The sequence below is a fragment of the Pocillopora damicornis genome, chromosome 2 (assembly GCF_964200805.1).
Source record: "Pocillopora damicornis chromosome 2, jaPocDami1.2, whole genome shotgun sequence".
Classification (NCBI taxonomy): domain Eukaryota; kingdom Metazoa; phylum Cnidaria; class Anthozoa; order Scleractinia; family Pocilloporidae; genus Pocillopora; species Pocillopora damicornis.
In genome coordinates this window covers 6327827-6349502 of record NC_142671.1, presented here as the reverse complement: position 1 = coordinate 6349502, position 21676 = coordinate 6327827, and the positions used below count along the sequence as shown (strand labels likewise).

The window sequence follows — 21676 nt, the reverse complement described above, 5'->3', positions numbered from 1 at the left end:
GGAGGAAAAAAAAAAAAAAAACGACAAAAAAACAAAGGCATTTTATGACTGGGCTACCACAGGTATCCCAGTAAAAAGACAAAAAAACAAAGGCATTTTATGACTGGGCTACCACAGGTATCCCAGTAAAAAAACGACAAAAAAACAAAGGCATTTTATGACTGGGCTACCACAGGTATCCCAGTAAAAAAGACAAAAAAACAAAGGCATTTTATGACTGGGCTACCACAGGTATCCCAGTAAAAAAAAAAAAGACGACAAAAAAACAAAGGCATTTTATGACTGGGCTACCACAGGTATCCCAGTAAAAAGACAAAAAAACAAAGGCATTTTATGACTGGGCTACCACAGGTATCCCAGTAAAAACGACAAAAAAACAAAGGCATTTTATGACTGGGCTACCACAGGTATCCCAGTAAAAAACGACAAAAAAAACAAAGGCATTTTAAGACTGGGCTACCACAGGTATCCCAGTAAAAACTCTCTTTGTCAGTCGTTTTGTATTTCAACGTGTTTAGATTACGACCACCCGGAGCGACATGGCGCAAACGATCAAAATGCTTACAGACGCATACACAAGTCGTATTGTTCGCGGCCAATCCACGCTAAAAGGTGTTATTGAGCGGTAATTTTCGAACGGATTGAGTCGCCAACGCTTGAAAGCCATGAAAGCCATGAATGCCTTCTATGCCTTGTATGCCAAGTATGCCAATGTCTTAGTTGAAAAACGTACACTTGTTGTAAAAAGCAAAATCTGAAATCTGAAACCAAACTGCATATACTCTATGCAATCTGTTGAACAACACTCTTACCGTGAGACTAAAGAACAAAACTCTAATGGATGCAAACTGATAGTGAAGAAAGACGGCATGTTGGATTCACTTGATGCCAGGGAACGTAGCTACGATAACAGTGCGAATGGTATTAATTTCACGATCAGAAAGGTGAATCTTATGTTTGTTTTCGTTGTAGTTGTATGGATATTCTTTTTTGATAAATACACGATCCAAAATCCTGTGTTTTTTTGTGTATCATGTTATTATGTCAAGTATTGTTTACGCAATTGTCTTGTCACAGGCAGCCCAAGCTCACGCCTCGAGAAAAAGCCAACGATTAATTCATGAACGCGTCACGCGTTGTGTGACTCGGTATTATTAAGTTACGAGAGGAACCGTTAAAAATTTGAACAATAGTATAGGGAACGAAATATGGTCGATTTACAACGATAAACATTTGGAAATATGAACATTTTTCTCGTAAAATCAATAAAACTTACTCATACCCTGTGTATCCGTTGTAGTTCTGGCGATTTCTGCCGTTTTTAGCTTGCTTTACCATCTCTGTTATTCACGTCATCTACTTTTATTTCGTTGGTAAAATCTGTACAGACATCACACCAACCAACTCGCGCGCAAAGTAAGAAGACTATATTGAAGGCTTGAAATTATATTACGATCGATTTTCATCAAGAAATGGGCCAGGAATTTTCCAAAATAGTGCAAATAATCGTGAAGGTTGATCGCGGAAAAGCGATTGCGTGACGCTCGGTAAGCTGTAAGATGACACGTTATTATATACCAGACGTAAAAACTCTTCAGATTCTCAGTCTGCATTTTGTACCCACTCTGCAGTCTACAGTCTATATTTTGTATCCGGTCTGCAGTCTACTGTCTGCATTTTGTAGTAACAGGTATCCGTGGCACCAATACAGTTTATTTTTGGTGACATTTATTCGCACAACACACATCATTTACCACAAAATACCTGTGTGTGAGGTAATTCGACATTTTCGTTCTTTTCCGCGTTAATACTCTTCTTTCCTTTTGTAAGAATGTAGACCACTTACAAAAACAAGCTCAAGTGAAAGAAGACCATTCAAATAACTTACTTTCAAAGAAAAAAGCGATAGATGCATATTAAGTTTTTACACTAAAATCAAGATAAAAGATAAAAATCAATAAATTTTTGCGCACGTGTGCAAACAAGTGTGCAAACAAGTGTGCAAACAAGTGTGCAAACAAGTGTGCAAACAAGTGTGCAGATCGGATTTCAAAGTGAATATGCAAATTTATCAGTGTGTGGAGAGATCTCTTGAAACATGGAATTTAAAAGTAAGAAGAAAGACGAAACTGACCAAGGAACGTTTCGGGAAGAAAGCTTTATTCAAAACAGTTCTTGATTTCTGTTAGAACCGAAAAACGTACGAATTTCTTACGTGAGCGAAACCCACGAAGTAGAATTCATCATGCTTAAATCGATGTTTACTTGACTTCACAGCAAGAATATTGCGCAGCGTTATGTTGAAAATACTGAAAGTTCTACGTTTTAACACAAAATCTTCTATTAAACAAATTTTTTGGACATCTGATTACTCAAACATGATAATTACCGTGCCTTGGAGTCTTCATAATGTCGCTAGGCCTCGCTTAAAGTCCAATGAATAAAGGGGTAAGTTTCTAAAGAAACTGTGGTGCTGCGTCGGTGGGAGAGTATAGCAGGTAATTTAGTGTTAACAACTGAGTTTAACACGTAAATTAGCCATCGTAAAGGGTAAAAAAGCTGACATTTTGACCGTTAGCCCTTCGTCAGAGCGATTGGATAAGTCCGATAGTTTGGTTTTCACTTTGCGGCCCTAATTCGCATTATTTTAGAGAATTGTAGTATTGTCGATTCCAAAGCTTATTTTGTCGTTTTTAAGACCTTGATGTCCATTATTTTTCAAGCAGCTTATTCTATAGTATTTTTTCTTTCCATTTTGTGTCCCAGGAGGTCTAAAATGGTCGGAAAGAAACGGAAAATCCGACTTGAAAATATTGAAAGTCGGCCGCGTGTACGCCATTTTTTCAAATTTGATCATTTTTTGTGAACGCATAAAATGGCGCCTCTGTACTACCCTCTAAAGTCATCAAAATAACTGCGCAAAACACGGATTCTGATTGGTTTATAGATCCTCTAACAACAGAGGAAATTTGGAGACAAAATTCTGCTTAGTAGGGGAGATAGGGGGGAAAAGCGTCTCCCACGCAAGTCCCCCACGCGGCACGGGCGGTTATGGGCGGTTTGGGTGTCAATGGGATACAGTGAAATCTGTATAAGGTAAGCGCTCCCCTCCTTTTGGCCGAATAGGAACATAGGCGCGTTAATAAGGAATTACTAAGGTTTTGGCTCATTTTTGTTTGACATGGCAAAGGCTTTATGAAATTAAGGTTATTTCACCGTGATGGCATCAAAGCCAAGGCGTTGGGATGATGTTGCCGATAACGGTTGGGAAATTTAAGTGAGCACTAAAGAATAGGTACTCAAGACTGAAACAATTCAGATTGTTACAAGAATTTCTAGAACAATTTCAACAAGGGGTGTAACAATTGCATTAGTTCAGGTGCTTTCTCCTAATATTTGCGCAGGGGAAAGCTAAGAGTACCTGTGATATCTTGATAAGGGTAATAATTCCAGTTGCAATGCCGTAGTGTAAACCTGGCATTCTCGTCATTCTCCCAGATTCCGAGAAGCCGCACCTGAAGGATGCTACATCTAGAAACTGAAATTACCACAAGTCCTTGTTCCCCAAGGAAAAATTGATTTTACACAATATCTGTAACACCTTGCATGGGTGTGCATGTGTGTGTTTTTAGAGACACTAGCGTGGACTCAGAGCCCGAGGTACTTCTTTGCTGCGAGGATTCACCCACTGATGTGTTCTGGTTACACTAGCTTAGCAGCTCGCCTCTTAGATGTATACTTGTTGTTCGTTCAATTATTTGTTGTCTGTTTGTTACAAATCCTTTCCGCTTATAATACTCCCCAGAGGAACCATTATGTCAACTGAAAAAGGAAACGCTTAGTTATTTCTTTCAAAACGCTATAAAATCACAACACGATAGGGCTCCGTAATGGTTCATATGGGCATGGTTCTTATGAGCAGTATCAAACCTCCTCATAGGAGGTTTGTAGCCAAAGAATATTATCAGTTAGGTAAAATTATTAATTGCATTTTTTAAAGTTAATCAGCTTGAACCTTAAATTGTGAATATATATTTTACGTTCGTACATTAAGATAGATTTTTAAGCCTTATTTTACAATAATTGTCGGTGCAACTATCTTTTCAATTATCTATTTATACACGACCCCAAAAGCTGCAAAGCTTTCATCCTTATCGTGATTAACATAAATTAACATTAAGTATAAGGAATGATTAAAGATACTGGGACTAGACAACTACAACTTTTTCTAAATATAGGAGGCTTTCAAACATGCCTAAACAAATAATAAATTCAAGCATGCAATGTCATTCTTAGTAAATATTATCATGGTTGAACAATACACACCACAAACCACAAACAGTCTCTGCGTCTAAGGGTGAATCAGATATCAAAAATTTCATTACTTCTCCAAAATTTCAGAGCTCTCTGGAACTCGAGCGAAATGAAACTTTTGTTTTCATTCCACCAAATATTGAAAACACTTAACTCCAAACAAGAAATGTATTTATTTGTTTGAATATTGTTTTTACCGGATACTCGGGTCGTTTGTTTTAAAGAAGGTAATTGCCTTCAACTTAACAAAGGTGAGCCACAGAATATTATTTTAATAAAATTTCTAGACTGGAAAGAAAACTGAAACCTGAAGGAAACAAGGAGACGGACTAAAAACGATGAACTTGAATTATTTTGCTCATCTTTGCTGAGAGAAACCAATCCTGACATGCCTCCTTAAGTTCGAAGAATAGAATATTCATCATAGTTCCATGCTTATGGGGTTTTGCCAGAGGCAAATATCAGTGTTCGAATTACCATTATCGAACGCCACGAACAGTGCTCGCTCGTAAACTCACGGAACAGGCTGGCCTATTTGATAGCAATAGCCACCTTCGGCGTTCGACTTTCCTCTGGATCTAACCTAAGGAGAAGTAATCAAATACTGGCACAACAAAAAAGCAGGTAAAAGAAGGCGTAAGTCATATCGTACTAGATCCTCTCCAAAATTTAAGGGGGATTTCAGGGAGCTTTCTATTATTTCTCCTTTGAAAATTGCTGCACATTATTGTTACAGTAACCAACCGACTTTCAGGGGATGCGGGTTTCACTAATAAGCCTCCCTTTTTCAGAACCGAGCCGGCCTTACTAACTGAGCCGATTTGAATTGCACTTCTGTTTGCTCGAAGTTTGCCCGCCCGAGAAATTACAAAATTGGTCAGCTAGGGAGTTTATTTGCACATGCCAATTGTGCTCTTGTAGAGACTCGTTCCAGCCCAGTAACTTCAGCTCATTTCTGACATACACGATAGATCTCTTACCGACTAAAAGGCGACCATGCAAGAGCAGCATGTCCGCACGAATTTAGCTATATAACAACGATTATAAAATCATTAGTTCGTGATTCTAGCTGAGCGTATATTGAAATATGGATGCACGCAGGATGTGTCGAAAGCACTAGAAAAGCAAAGTTATAAAAGTTGCTTGAGAAACGTAGCCTAGCTGAGAGCAACTTTAAAAGTTCTTGAGAGCTCTCCAAACTCCTTGCGTGCATCCATATCTCTTTATGCAATAGGCAAACTAAGCACAAACCGATTGTTAAAGGAAACCATATGTCACAACCAGGTATCGTATGAAAATCCCTAACAAGCCGTAAATAACCATAAAAGAATCTAAAGTATAAGTTAAAACGCGGTTTACCTAATATTAATGACATTCGCAACAAAGGTTGAAAGGAAAAGAATTGTGGATCAAATCGTCTTCGTCTTTGACAGACCAGTAACCCATTTAATAAAAATTTGTTGATTTTTTTCGCCCTTTTTTTTATCTTTTCCTTCCTCCTCTCGAAGCTCCACTAAGATTGGCCACAACTCATCAGATAAATCTTGTTGTATTGTCTGAAGACAAACCACACAAAATATTTTTTTTAAGTTCAGGTCTAAACTTGCTCTGTCATTGACAGATATTGACCGTGAAGTGGTATTCTGATATTATATTAGCATAAGTGCTGTCTCTGCCCTAAGAAGCAGACAGCTAACAGCTAACTGCAGTTTCATATCCAAGTTTACAAATAATGGACAATATCCTCTAAGGAACTTAGCGCCAAGTTCATCGAATGTAAAGCATGCAATCTGTTTAGCCGGTATACAAATCGGTGTCTCGGATTTTTCTGCTATCATTTATTCAATCCTTCGTCCATCTATTTACTCAGTTCTCATTTCTTTGCTATTTGTTGTAGTTGTAATTGCTGAACTGACGGTACTCGAGCCGATAGCTAGTCTGTGACATTGTCTTTGGTTTCGCATGATCATATAAGCCGAATCACATAGCAGGGTGTACTGACAGACACTTCGGGCCATTTTTTGAATGTTATTTTACACAGTATTTGCGACAACGTGGAGAAGGGATATCTTCGTCTCCAGCCTTCTGTCCGTTTCTTCCAAGGCGTTTTGCGCAGTGTCACGAGCCTGTTGCATGGCAAAGCCAGACCATCAAGCATCGCGCACCCCGCTCTTAGTGCTTTATGATATTTGAAGAAAAGTAAAGAGTGTTGCCACCCGCACATAAATATTTACATTAAAACATACGGAGCGGGAATTTTTAAGCAACTTTCTATCGACCTGTATTCGACGATATGGCCCGTGACAAAGTGAAACGAATATCAACTCGGTCGTAGTGACATACATGAAACAAATAAGTCATTATTTTTACATCAAAAAGTGTAAACGGGTTTGGCGGGAGAAGTGGGTCACAGCTGTTATTCAATATAAATTATATTCTAAAAAAAGAGTAACGCCTTAAAATATAAGTTTCATTTCACGGCTCCTGCTGGCCTTATCCTCCACCAAATCCTTATGCTGCAGTTCATATTATTGTAGAGAAGTACTAAGGGGACTTTCGCAGTGAGAGGCACCAAGAATCTTCTTTTGATTTTTCCTTTAATTGTTCTTCTCCAGCATCTAGACAACTTGACAAATTTCTGCTACCACTACACTTAATCACTCTAACACACCTCCCTAAGTATTCTATGAATAAACATGCTTGGGTTATGAGCCGGTTGGTCCTAGGGAACTGAGACTCTTGGTAAACGTGCTAACCCAAATAATTTTACAGGAAGAATAGAAATGAACAATAGAGCACTTACTGATTTAAACTAAATAAAACCAATCACTGAATACAAAAACCAAATCAGGAACTCTGTTGTTGGTCCAGACCAAGGCTGTGAGACAAACCCAAATAGGAACACCTAACAAACAAGAACAAAGTACAGTACAGGGCTGCCGTTAATGAGGATTTAGTTCCTCTCTGGCTTGACTCTTTTTGCCATTTTGCATTTCGATGTTATTTTTATTTTTTATCTGTCTGTAAATATATATATATATATACATGACAGGACGGAAAAACGTGTGGACTGTAAGTACCTCCCGTTGTCCCATACAAAGCCTTAGAAAACTTTTCTAAGGCTTTGTATGGAACAACGGGAGGTACTTACAGTGCATGCATTATCCGTCCTGTCATGATATATATGTTATTTGCCGGCTGGGAGGTCCGTATGGTGAAAAACTGTGACCGAGGTCTTGAAAATACTGCCCGAGGCCGTAAGCCGAGGGCAGCATTTTCAAGACCTCGGTCACAGTTTTTCACCATATGGACCGACCCTTAGCCGGTAAATAACATATTTATTGTTTTTAAACTTGACGAAATTCTTTCCGAAAGAACCCGAATGATTTAGGGCTGTAAATACGGCAAGATCTTCCATAAACTGAACAATTTTTGAGTGAGTAAATGGTAATTAAAATAGTGGTGATGCAAATTAAAGAGAGATGCCTCAGCGAAACATTTTCATTTCCGTAACGATAAAGGTGATTTAAAAGGCTTCGAAACAAACTTTGAAACATTATTTTTACAAGTATCTGTCACAATCTGACACCTGTCAATTAGAGAGCGCGCAAGAAAAAAAAGCGTAGGAACATTTGAAAAACATCAGAACTAGTTTGGCAAGGGCTGTCACGACAATGTTTTCTTCAATGATGTCAATGATCTAACGGAAAGTATTATTCACTCTCATCGACCATTCATTCATGTACGAAGATTTACCCCTGTTCATTAAGTAAACGGCGAGGAAAGTAATTGTGAGTAAATTCAATTTTTTTACTTTGAAGTTGTGAGAGTTTGCTCGTTTGTTTGCTGCAATGGCGTGTGTGACTCTGGTCTTTCCTTCACAAAAACTAAATTCGAACGGCACACTCCAACGAGACACAAGGGAATTTAATGCGGCCTTTTCTCAAAAAATTCCTTCAATTTCTGTTGTGCAATTTACGGTACAAATGTCTAAATTGAAGGGAATTGGAAAGACTCACCGGGAGCGTATATTTGTTGTAGAACTTAAATTAAAACTCCGCTCGCTCTTTCACTACGAACAAATTGCTCGAGAAAATTCAGATATTAAATGAATGAAAGCTCCATCATTCAGTTTAACTGTAACCAAATACTTCACGTGTCAACTTTCTGGATACTTTTTGTGAACGATTAAAATTAATTGCAGACGGTTTTTAGGCCGCTTGTCAACTTCGTAATGACACTATTGTTTATTCAAATTCATTCTGAAACCAATATTTTTCTGTCAACCAAATTGATTTGATAGAGAGAAAAGAGATGATTCATAAGTTATTTATCGGCTTGAGGTAGTGACCGACGTGTTTGCTTAAAAATACTGCCCAGCCGGAAAACGAGGTATATTTATGAAAAAATGACAACGAAAGTTGGGATGTACTCGGCGACTCAAGAAAGCGTTACCGTGGCCCGTGGGCAGAGATAGGAAAATACTGACCGAGTAAAGAACCAATCAGATTGCAGGATTCGTTACCGTGCCCTCTAAAAAAAAAAAAAAGTTTTATTATTATCTCTGCTTTTTTTTTATATTATTATTATTATTATTATTATTATTATCTTATTATTTAGGCAAATGAAGTTATTATAAAATGCAGTCGCTGGGTGTTCGGTCTCGCGAACTTTAGAATCAACTAAACCATTCAAGTTTTCAGGCTACTGGACATAACATACAATAATAAGGAAACTTCGCGTGAAAGCTAGTACTACTTCTAACGATTAACTCCACTACTTTATGTCTATTATGAACTTTCGTCATAATTTGCAAAACGTTACGAGAAGCGGTTTATTTTTTCCAATTTTTTTTTCATGGAACTTTGCGAACTTTCGAAATCTGGGAGCTATTTGTTAACCAGAAAACAATGATAAGGTAATTTGGTATTATCAACTGAGTTGATAAGTAAACGTAAATTGGCCACCGAAAAGGGTTTTAAAGCTGATGTTTCGAGCGATAGCCCCTCATCAGAGCGAATGACAAAGGCTAACACTTGAAGCGTCAGCTTTGAAACTCTTTGCAGTGGCCAATTTACGTTTACTTATCAACTCAGTTGATAATACCAAATTTCCTTGTTAGATTCTCCCACCGACGTAGCACCACAGTTTCTTTACAAACTTACCCCCTTAGAATACAAAAGTAGTCTGTCAACGAATCTTCCCGGTTAAACTCTGTACTACATGAGCTTGCCCTACGAACAGTCGGACCACCTGATATCTTGGGATATCAACCTCAGTGACAAAAACACTCTTTCGTCACATGATTACTATTAATGATCTATTTTTGCCTTTATTCTGCTTTAAAAGCTGCTTTTTTCATTTTAAAAATGGAAATTATACCACACTCGTCTGCTATTGGATAGAAGACACACCACGTTTTTCTCGAAAAACAATTGTCTTCTTTGTCTCATGTATAATGATCACTAGAAATAGGAAGAATTTCTCCACCAGTTTAGCATGTGATTTGAGTCAGTGCGGTGTATTTATTTCGGCAGGAATATTCGTTGACAGTCAAATGTGTCAATAACAAACCAGCTCAAAAGAAGGTAAATTTTCTTCATTATTTTACCAGGGCTAATTCTGAAAATGAAATCAGGCCCTCAATTTTATTTACATCAATTTTACGTTGTATATCTAACCTCTAAGAGGCTAAAAATCAAGTTTGGTGCGCGACTACTGAATCAATGTATTATGAACACGGTAACCAAGATCAAACTGAATTTCTACCTCCAAACAAACGCGCAGTCTAGAACTCGTTTCCCACGACTGTTACAGAATGATGAAATTATTCAATGTCTCAATGTGAAAGGCAAGTCTCCATGACAGACTTAACACTTTATATTTCGATGAGTGTAAATACTTTTTTCTGAGCAAATTCATTCGGTCACAAGCGTTAAGCGAAATTCTTCTATTCGACATTATTTCTCAGCGCGGACCATTTACTTTTCCCACAGTATTTCCTGCTTCAAAGCTGACAGTCTTACTCTGTGGTTGATCTAATTAAGAAGTAGCTTCGACTTCACGCGAGGAAGTTGCGCTTGAAGTGAAATTCTACGAGGAAAACACTCTGATTGTAAAAGCGGAAGCCGGGGGTGAGCTATAATCAGATGAAGGACTGCGTTTCTGAAAAACGACGCAGAAAGTTATTTCTTTCTTCGAAAGCCGTGAAAATCATTATCGATGCCAGCCTGGGTTTTTAACGTGAAGTGGTTATTTGCCCTTTTTATTTGCTCAAGCTAAATAGTCGCCGGCTTTGAAACATCTTATGGTTTGGTGAGAGCCTTCAGGGGATTTATTTTTAGGATCTTTTCGCTGTCAGCGTTTTTCATAATTAGTAAAATCTTATTAGAACCGAGAACGACCCTATTTGAAATGCAAATTTTCATGAGAAAGTTGCTTTTGTTAGCTAGCCGACAGATGTGTTACAGCTTTCTAAAACAATAAACCGGCGGGCTCCTCAATTGATTTTTATTTTTCTTGTTCTTTTTATCTACCCACCATTTGGGAACAAATTTTTCGTTCTTACCGTTATAATTACTACGATCTGACCAATACAAAGAACAACAATACTCAGATATTCGTATAGGACCGAGCTGTAGTTAATTTGAGTCATCCGATCTTACATTCACTCATGCTGTAAAATAACTTGTCCACACTGAAGCACCTACTGCCGCGACTGTCAGACAGTTTTATAATTATAATTTCAGCATAAGTTTTTATAGTCTTTGAAAGGGGAACGACCATACCTTTTCAAATATGCGATCTTCGAATAAAACCAAGCAAGTCCTGGCTAGACAACTTTAAAATGTGTAACTCGACCTGATGTTTCGTGCACCCGTCGGGAAAGTTTGCGCCAATGCGGCCGTGAGAACACTGGCATTTGAAATTTTAACTGACAAGTGTGACAATAGGCAAAAAAATGGAGTGGCCATAATCTGCAAGGGCTGATCAAGGTAGAAAATCCGCCGCAGCAGTGTCATGAGAGAGGCCCTTATTATTGGTGCCGCAGGAAGCGCGTTTCTCCAGTCGCGGGAAGATTTGAGACGATCTGAGGAGAGGTTTGCCCGGGAGGTTAGTGCCAGACCCCCAGCAAAACTCTTGCCGACTCTTGTGGGCTCATTTCCGTACAGCGGCTGGCAATCGAACCCACAAGAACGGCAAATATCTCCAAAGAGATCCGGTCATAGCATAGACTAGGCTCTTGTGACGTCAATGGTCTGTAACGGGTGCGGTGAGGGAACAACAAAGTATCTTTCTGTCCTGACCCTCGTCGTTTTCCACGTCCTGGGCTCAAACCACAAGAGCCACATTCCCCATCGGATATGGCTTTTTCTCTCCCTCATCTCTACAATTATTCTACGTTTTTTCTTTCCATTAAAAATTTCCATTCATCTATTTAAAAGCAGGAAGCCATCAGCCTTTTTAAAAAAGGTTATCTGTGGGTAGCCGGCGGAAAAGCTTCCTGTACTTTTCAAATGATTTTCAACTCTGGTTTCAGATCCCTATTTTAAAAAACACCACACGCTCTCTAAATCAAATTAGCACAGACATTATTTTCTGGAGAGAAGTCACGGGCTCAAACACAGAAGTACATATCCGGATTTGGAGTTCGTGTTGAAGCCGACTTCCACTCGATTATAATGGTCTGCAAGATAATGCACTTACTCCCAGCGCATAACAGAAAGAAGCCTTTAATTATTGTTCTGTAAATTTCACCAAGTGTGTTGTACCGGAACCTCAGAGAAATAATCTTAGGTAGAAATTCTCATTCGCTGTTGGACAAAAACAAACTTGCGTGTGAACACATGGCACTAGCACACTTGCTGTCGACGCCAGCGGTCTTGTAGCCTTGTCGATGCTCGAAAACGTCAGATTAAAAAAAAAAAAAACAAATAGCAGGTCGCTACAAGTTCCGGTTTTCCAATGCAGGGGTATGAATAATCTGTTCATGAAAGAAATATCGAGACAAGAAATTCAATCGTGCTTCGGCTTAATTTACTCATTACTCCACTTTTTAGTTCCCTTGTAGCTTCCCTTGAATAGTATAAGGTCGAATGTTTTAACCCTTTAATTCTGTTTGTTTTAACTCTCAAGATCTGTTTATTAATTCCACTCTCTAGCCACTACACATTTCCTTGTAAGATAATTAACAACTTCTACCTGATAAGTTGGAGTATTCTGGACGAGTTTGCTGGATAATGTATGAATATTCTGGACGAGTTTGCTGGATAATGTATGAATATTGCAGGGAGAAGTTAGATTTTAATCAGTTTTGGAGTTAAAGGGATTGAAATTATAAAAGGCGGCATTGTGGGGGATTTTCTATCCCGTGGTCCACAGATATAAACAGCAGGTTTGAGGAGCGGGATATCAAACACATCCTTGTGATCTATCGTGTTTGTCTCGTGTTCGAGTAATATTTTTATTATTTCCGGTAGGGTCACATTCACGCTTTCGATTACCCACTGTTTTGAGCGCCACAGCCATTAATAAACATAAAGGAAGCGTGTTCTTCGTTTGGATAATTGAACTGACTTCACAGATTGTGCAGCCTCTTGTTGGGAAAATATACGAACCAAGTGTAAAGGTAAGTGATTGGATGTGTCGTAGCTCAGCAAACCACGATCTGATAAGCAACTGGGGCCTGACACGAAATAGCGCATAATTTCTCTGTCTGTCTGACCTTGGCATAATGGTGATTGTTGGACGAGAAATTCGAGTTCATGTTACGTTTATATCAATGGGTCAATTGTATAGCTGGATGATAAACCGTAGATTCTGCCAGGACCGATGGGAAATATAAGCTGAAAGGTGAATATAATTACCTTGGCAATCGTTTATTTGGAAAGCCTTGGCGGCTTGAAGTTAAGCAAAGAGTGTGTCAAGATTTTTTCAGGTAACTGTTGAAGGGACTTGAAATTTTAATTTCATAGCACTATCAAGGCAAAGAAGAAAATTTAGATTGAGCAGCTTTGTGTCGTTCATTTCTGGATTTCAGTTTCATGAATTAAGACAGATTATCTTCTCTCCATGACAAAGGTAATTATTGTTGGGTTTCAATGCCAGGCGAAGAAATTCCCATTAAGAGGTGAATAGGATTATTGATGACTTGACAGCCAAAGCTGACATTTGCAAATTTTGAAAGGAATTATTTATCACGAAATTCAACAGAATCAATCATTATCCCTCAGCGTTTTTTCTGGCTCCAGAAATAAACAGCACTACATGCATAGTTATTTTCCTGACGTCTGCAACATAGACTGAAAGAGAAACTTTCTTTAATTCACATTTTTCGGATGCGGCCCATCGTTCGTTTGAGAGTTTTCGGCTTTCAGAGGGTTACGAACGAGTAAATTAGGAAACAATAGAACAGTTAGATGAGATTTGGGAAAGGTTAAAAAGGTTTCTAGACATTTATTAATATAATCCACCGAAGCAAAAAAATATTCAAATTTTGTTTACGTCCAAAGATTTGGGATTAAGCGAGTTTTACATAGGCATTAAGATTAATGAGTTTCGTTGATAAGGATTGGAGGAAAAACAGCTTCAACACCGTATGAAAACAAGTTTGATAATCTCGTGATTCCATGATATCCCGAAATGAAAATTACTAAAATTATTGCTCAGAAGCATGTTTCGGTTCTCATACGAGAATTAAAAACGCAAAGAAAACAAATTATACAAGATCAGGCAATTCTGTGCTGGAGTTACAGAAATAGTTACGAACTGTGAACGATAAGAGAAAACCTGGCGGTGATTCAGAGTAACGGTTTAAAAAGAAATACTAAAAATGACACAGTTTTGTCAACTAGTGTTGCAGGTTTCGTTTGTTCAATGACCAGATAAATGTAGAATGTTTACTGGTTTTGTATCCGGCTAATAGAACGTCACTCTGACGGTGCGAGTTTCAAGAACCAACACCAAACGTATTACTGAAGACTATGAAACTTAACTTAACTATGAAACTTGTTAGAAAACGGCCATCACTGAAAAAGCCGTTAAATCAGCGAATTCATTTCAGAACTTAACTTCGGAGGGTCGTAGGTGGAAAGCAGATTGGCCTAAAATCTGGCGTTACTTAAAGTCGACGCGATTGTTGCTCTTGAGAGTCTTTCAAGCGAACAAGATAAGCAATCATGAGTTTAAATCTATTTTAAGTTTCATAACAAAACAAAATTACACCCCAAACACTTATCAGAACGAACAAAAAACAAGAAGAGCCTATAAGAACTTAAAGTGAAAGCGTGCAATCTGTCTGAAGCGTGGGAAAGCACGATACATCTCGTCGCATGCATCTGATTTGGTCAGATGATGATACGAGTTTCTAGACCAATCACCGAACGATGAAAGGCAAAATTAATTCTTCCATGGAAAACTCCTGAAGTTCTATATCGATCAAAACCGTGTGGATAACAACTGCGGTCTATTCTTCTGTCAGTGATGAATAAAAATAACTGAAAGACGATTGGGCTCATTGATCCAATTATTGGTCATCATATATTAAAGTTCTGATTGGTCATCATTTATCCAAAATTCTTTCCTTCGACGGTTGTCGAACCGGTAAATTTTTGGCTCACTCTTGGTGCGAGAACCTGTCCCTTCACTGGCGATTGACGGAGAACGAAGAACACAAAGAAGTCAAGACAGTTGATCTTAAAAAATTATTGGTGACAACACAAAGAACAATACACTATTTCTTGCACCGAGGTATGCCTTAAATTTTTCTTGACGACTGCTGTAGTGTTGTCTGTAAATGCATTTTAAACCAGTGTGTTTTTTGAATTGTTGGTTATGATGTTTATCAATTCGTTACTCTTTTACGAGTTTTTAATCATGGGGTGTTATGTAACGTTACGTAGAAAGACAAAAAGCATTGTGGCGAAAACATGAGGTTGAATGGGAATATTTACGGCCGCTCTTAGGGATAAAAAAGTCAAATTAGCTAAAAATACTTCAACTTACTTCCACAGTGCATCGCTTGTTGTCTGACAGCTTACTTTGTTGAAACGAGGCCGTTTTAGCGAGTTATCCATTCTTAGGTTTCTTACTCTTAAGAGAAGGACAAGGCTGCACACTCCATTACCGAGAAGCGAAAAATTCAAGCTCATGACCAGGCGGCCACAAATCCAGCGCAGAATCCAAGCACGTGAATTGAACAGTGGCTTAATTTCAATTCACCACCAACTCATGATCATTCCTTAATCCGGTGGTTTCAACAAAGTGAGCGGTCAGACAACAATGGAAGTAAAAAGCAATGAGAATTTAAGAGCGGTCGTAAATATTCCCATAATTTGGCCACGACGCTTCTTACGCAAGATGATCATCTCACAGCTGGAGCTTGGGCCGCCTGCAATGTACTAAGAAAACTTGTGTGTGTATGAGAGCTAGATCCAAATTAATTCCACAGTTTCATCGTAGGATTCCTGAAACGCTGACAAGTAAGACGCAGTCGGGTGGAAAGCCCTCCTGAATAATACCTATGTCGTATTTGGGTCGTATAAATGAATTTGCGCCGGCAGCGATTGGAAACATGTGAAACGCATCAATTTGATCGCATTGTGCATTCATAATGACATAGTTTTCACACATGAGTGGCACCCGAAATGAACAAAACGAGGATTTTCATTTTGGTTGTAGGCTCATCAGCGATGTAAATTCAACAAACACAGTGAACCGCGTTGACGGTGTGAAGTTAAAGAACTGAAGCTTAAGAACTCGTGTTTAAGTACTTATATGTGTTTCCTTCGGTTGTTCTCATCCACCGGAGAAGCGACATACTCATGGTATTAACCCATTGCCTCGCTAACTACTGGAAATCTAAGGTGTTCCTTGCCCACAGAACTGAAATCATTTTAGGCGTATTCAATAGTGATATCTATTAATATGGTTTACATTAAGACCGTTTTTATAGAGAAATGTTATACATCTTACACAACACATTTTCGATTGTTCGTGTAATTCGTAGATTTGTGCACCGGTTTTTGGAGAAATATGTTATGTAACCGCGGCTTGCGGTCCGCGGTTTGTGTATGAATGCTATTCTCGAGATGAAGAGTACTGGGAACGAGGTTGAGTGAGTCTCTAAGAGCACCAAAAAAAAATTCTTGAAGATGCCTAAATCTTTTACACCCCAACATCAGTATGCATGGTCTCCATACTGTTCCATACACATTTTCAAAGGTATTTACATAGAGAATTTTCTTAACAGTCAAGATATTTCCTTTTGAATCTTTTGCTCTTTTTCTTTTACAAAAATGCAAACATCAGTTACGTAGCGCCCCATCTCAGCTCATCCATCAAAAACAAAAACAAAAAAGTCTTGCATACGTAGCATGCCTATGTTTTGATCTTACGATTATTTCCTTTATTCACGTGTAAGGAGAAATCAGATGCCAGCCATTCTTAAAAGGATTAACTTGTTTTGTATCTTCTTAGTTGTAGCCTTTTTTCAAGATCTTTTTGCTATATCTTTTTTTGTTCTGTTTCATATATTTTCGTAGACAAGCTTTCTTCCTTGGACAACTCTATCATGAAGTCAACCTCTGAAGTTAAAACAGACGATGGCCACTCGGTTGTAAACGGCTCAGCGCAAAAGTACTCTGGGGAATCTACTACACAGAATGGCCATGTATCTGTCAAACAGAATGGTCACGTGCCTGACTTGCAGAATGGTCACGTGCCTGACTTGCAGAATGGTCACGTGCCTGACTTGCAGAATGGTCACGTCGCAGAAACACAGAATGGTTACGTGGCAGAAACACAAAATGATTACGTGGGTCCGTCAGCCTCCGATTCACAGCACGACACTGCTCAGCTGCTCGTTAAAAGGAGAAAAGTAGGAAACCGGGTCCAGGATGCCGAGAGAGTTAGAACCAAAAATGAAATTATCAATTTGTCCCCAGGCCTACCAGGTTTCAGCGCCAATATTATAGGATTCCTCATGTTGCTATGGCCACCAGTCTGTGTTGCCTTCTTCTGGCACGCCTGTCACGCATATCAGTGCTCTCTTGGAGATTTGGGGGGGCAAGTGCTGCACGAGATATCCGCCTGGACCATCATCGTCTTCGCGAGACGAAACATCCCGGAAGTTAGCGCAGGTTCGATAATGTTGTACAGCGCGTGGATGCTTCTGCAAGTGTTTTTGTTCTTGGTACTTCCTGGTCGCATCAGACGTGGAACAGCTACGCCTGCTGGAAACGTACTGACCTATAACTGTAATGGCTTTAGTGCTTGGATTGTGTCTCACGTTCTGTTCTTTATCTTGGTGAAAATGGGCCTGATACAGGCAACGATTATCAGCGACAACTGGGGAGCCTTGATGGTCATTTCCAATGTGTTTGGCTTCAGCTTGGCCCTCTTCTCCTACGTCAAAGCGCATTATTTTCCGAGTCATCCGGAAGATCGGTGTTTCAGTGGATCGTGTTTCTACGACTTCTTTATGGGTATCGAGCACAACCCCAGGATTGGTCCTTTTGATTTCAAGTTGTTTTTCAACGGAAGGCCTGGAATTGTGGCCTGGACATTGATCAACCTGTCATTCGCTGCCAAGCAGTACAAGGACTTTGGTTACGTTAGTAACACAATGATTCTCGTCAACCTATTGCACGCTACTTATGTTGTTGACTTCTTCCTCAACGAATCTTGGTATCTGCGCACTATCGACATCGCCCACGACCACTTTGGCTTCTACTTGGCTTGGGGAGACACAGTCTGGCTTCCCTTCATGTATACTCTACAAAGTGTTTACCTGGCCCGAAATCCAGTGAACCTGCCCTGGTGGGGATGTGCAGCCACCCTCTTAATGGGTTTGACGGGTTACTTGATCTTCCGATCTGTCAATCACCAAAAAGATTACTTCCGGGTGGAGATGAAGACGAATGGTAAATGTACTATCTGGGGTAAACCTGCTCGGTACATTTTAGCACCTTATGCCACCACCGACTCCAAGCAACAAGTCTCTTTCCTTCTGGCTTCTGGTTGGTGGGGACTCTCCCGCCATTTCAATTACGTCGGCGACTTGCTAAACGCGTTGTCGTACTGCTTAGCGTGTGGGTTTGGTCACGTGTTGCCGTATTTCTATATTGTTTTCATGTTGTGCCTTCTGATTCACCGTTCGTACCGTGACGACGTAAGATGCAGGCAGAAGTATGGCGTGCATTGGGAGAAGTACTGTGAAATAGTACCCTACAGGATCATTCCGTACGTGTTTTGAAAAAAGTTGAAAATGCCAATAGCTGCACCTATATATTTGCTTTTTTCGCAGAAAAACAAATTTGCCATCAAACGACATGATACAAATTTGCCACTAATGAACAACAGGGGAGCATAGGGTCAAGCAGTCTTGTGGTCGGTAGATGTGGACATAACTTCATGAACACGTCTGTTACTTATTTATCTTGGTGTTGGGAATTTAAAATTGATATTTATCATAAGTTCATTATATTCGGTGAAATAATCAGTCACCGCGAGAAAATAATTTTTCTATACCCGTATTATACTTGCTGCTAACTGTTAGCAGTATTGATCATAAAAATTACAATTTCCTCGCTTGTGATTGGTTTAAAAAAACTCCTGTTTTCCACTAATACACTTAACAAGTTGTTATCGGACAGTTTGTCATCAGAAAGTTCAATAAGCCAATCATATTCAAAGTTGTAGTTTAAGTCAACCAATCATATTCAAAGTTGTTATTAAAAGTCAATTTAAGAGCGGCATTACACAATTTACACCCACTTGTCAGTCTTTAAATGAAAATTTTCCCTTTCTTTCATAATTTGGCTATTCTTCTTTTCTCGGAAATTGTAATTTTTATGATAAATTTGTAACAAGACTTCGTGTCGTCCAATTCGGTCTGTAATCATACTCGTGATAAACAAATCGGTCTCCCGCTACGCGGACCTCCGATTTTGTTATCACTCGTATGATTACAGACCGCTTTGGACTCTACTCAGTCCTATTACTATTACTAGTCGAGACAGAATTTCTCTAATCTTGAATTCGGTGAGGAATTACATGTTCTCTTTTTGTGACAGTTACCCTCTTCAGAGATTCATATTTGATTTACCAGGCTCGCCTTAGGAAAGAAATAATCTCTTTACACGAGGAATATGAGGGTGATCATCTTTAATAAGGAAGATTTTTGTACAAGAAATTTCCGCAAAATACCTGTCATGTATTTTCGATATTTATTTGTATTTTTAAAATGTACTTATTTTAGATAAACCTATTCTGAATTCACTATCAGATAAGAGTTCACTTTACTATAATCTCAATGCAATTTAACACCTCGAGGTGGCTGTATGTGCAAATAATTATCAGTTTTTTCTTTAATATTTTCCGCGTCCATTTTTATTCATAACTAGACCCTGTGAGCAGGGTAACTGGGATACCTGGATGGTACTGGATCCTTGGAATCAAGTGTAGTGATACTACGGGTGTCGGATTAGTATACTGAAATAGTGCGCTCAAGTCTGGCCAAGGGCATACACCTATTTCAAAACATAGGCATGCTATGCGTGCAAGAGTTCCTTTTTTGTAGGGTGGGTGGATTACTTGAAACATTGTGAGTGATGTCTACATTCTTACAAAAGGAGAGAAGAATATTTATGTGGGAAAGAACGAAAATGTCGAATTACCTCACTCACAGTTATTTTGTGGTAGATTATATGTGTTTTGCAATAAATGTAACCAAAAATAAACTGTATTGGTGCCACGGATACCTGTTAGTACAAAATGCAGACAGCAGACTACAGACCGGATACAAAATATAGACTGCAGACTGCAGAGTGGGTACAAAATGCATCTGAAGAGTTTTTACGTCTGGTATATAATAACATGTCATCTTACAGCTTACCGAGCGTCACGCAATCGCTTTTCTGCAATCCGCCTTCACGATTATTTGCACTATTGTGGAATATTCCTGGCCCATTTCTTGATGAAGATCGATCGCAATATTATTTCAAGCCTTCAATATAGTCTTCTTACTTTACGCGCGAGTTGGTTGGTGTGATGTCTGTACAGATTTTATCAACGTAATAAAAGTAGATGATGTGAACAACAGTGATGGTAAAGCAAGCTTAAAACGGCAGAAATCGCCAGAAAATACAACGGATACACAGGGTATGAGTAAGTTTTATTGATTTTACGAGAAAAATGTTCATATTTCGAAATATGTATCGTTGTAAATCGACCATACTTCGTTCCCTGTACTATTCCTTATAACGTGCAGTTCCTCTCGTAACTTAACACCGAGTCACACAACGCGTGACGCGTTCATGAATTAATCGTTGGTTTTTCTCGAGACGTGAGCTTGGGCCGCTTGTGACAAGACAATTGCGTAAACAATATTTAACATAACAACATTATACACAAAAAAACACAGGGTTTTGGATCACGTATTTATTAAAAAAGAATATCCATACAACTACAATGAAAACAAACATAAGATTCACCTTTCTGATCGTGAAATTAATACCATTCGTACTGTTATCGTAGCTACGTTCCTTGCCATCAAGTAAATCCAACATGTCGTCTTTCTTCACAAGCAGTTTGCATCCCATATAGTTATGTTCTTCAGTCTCACGGTAGTAGCGTTGTTCAATAGATTGCATAGAGTATATGCAGTTTGGTTTCAGATTTCAGATTTTGCTTTTTACAACAAGTGAACGTTTTTCAACTAAGACATTGGCATACTTAGCATACAAGGCATTCAGGGCTTTCATGGCTTTCAAGCGTTCGCGACTCAATCCGTTCCAAAATTACCGCTCAATAACATCTTTCAGTGTGGATTAGCCGCGATTAATACGACTTGTATATGCGTCTGTAAGTATTTTGCGCGTTTGCGCTATAATGCTCCAGGAAATCGCAATCCAAATACGGTTGAAATACAAAATAACTGACCAAAGAGTTTTATAAGCAAAATCTCGTGTTCGTCATGTGACCCGGCCCTGTCTGTGCATGACAACGTCAATCATTATCAAGATAACACGCGTGATCAGCATGTGAACACCTCATTGGATCACAGTTAGTTGTCATGGAGTTGAGGGATAACACGCGTGATCGGTATGTGAACACCTCATTGGATCACAGTTAGTTGTCATGGTGTTGAGGGCCCAATGACCTCTGGGTACTATTGCGCAATTTTTCCATTTTGTGGCGGAGGAAAAAAAAAAAAAACTAGACCCTGTGAGCAGGGTAACTGGGATACCTGGATGGTACTGGATCCTTGGAATCAAGTGTAGTGATACTACGGGTGTCGGACTACTATACTGAAATAGTGCGCTCAAGTCTGGCCAAGGGCATACACCTATTTCAAAACATG

General features: G+C 39.0%; 1 protein-coding gene and 1 long non-coding RNA gene across 7 annotated transcripts; both read left to right on the top strand.

Moving 5' to 3' along the window:
• The first annotated feature begins 823 nt into the window (after window positions 1–823).
• Window positions 824–1285, top strand: LOC149049684 (uncharacterized). The gene is made up of 2 exons (XR_016184466.1): window positions 824–944; window positions 1078–1285. It is a non-coding gene; the product is annotated as an uncharacterized LOC149049684 (long non-coding RNA).
• A 3492-nt stretch (window positions 1286–4777) lies between these two features.
• Window positions 4778–19687, top strand: LOC113683113 (7-dehydrocholesterol reductase). Of its 6 annotated transcripts, XM_089198502.1 has the most exons (4): window positions 9768–9902; window positions 10311–10448; window positions 12795–12943; window positions 16857–19687. In XM_089198502.1, the coding sequence occupies exon 4, from the start codon at window positions 16886–16888 to the stop codon at window positions 18566–18568; it is 1683 nt and encodes a 560-aa protein (XP_089054628.1). In that variant the 5' UTR covers window positions 9768–9902; window positions 10311–10448; window positions 12795–12943; window positions 16857–16885; the 3' UTR covers window positions 18569–19687. The 6 variants fall into 6 exon arrangements, with proteins under 6 accessions (XP_089054630.1, XP_089054628.1, XP_089054629.1 ...); XM_089198504.1 differs by lacking the exons at window positions 9768–9902; window positions 10311–10448 and adding an exon at window positions 4778–4938; XM_089198503.1 differs by lacking the exon at window positions 10311–10448 and having other exon boundaries at window positions 9770–9902.
• Window positions 19688–21676: the final 1989 nt, after the last annotated feature.

Excerpts from the sequence above, each read along its gene's own strand:
- LOC113683113 (XM_089198504.1), top strand. The coding sequence starts at position 16,886 with ATGAAGTCAACCTCTGAAGTTAAAACAGACGATGGCCACTCGGTTGTA.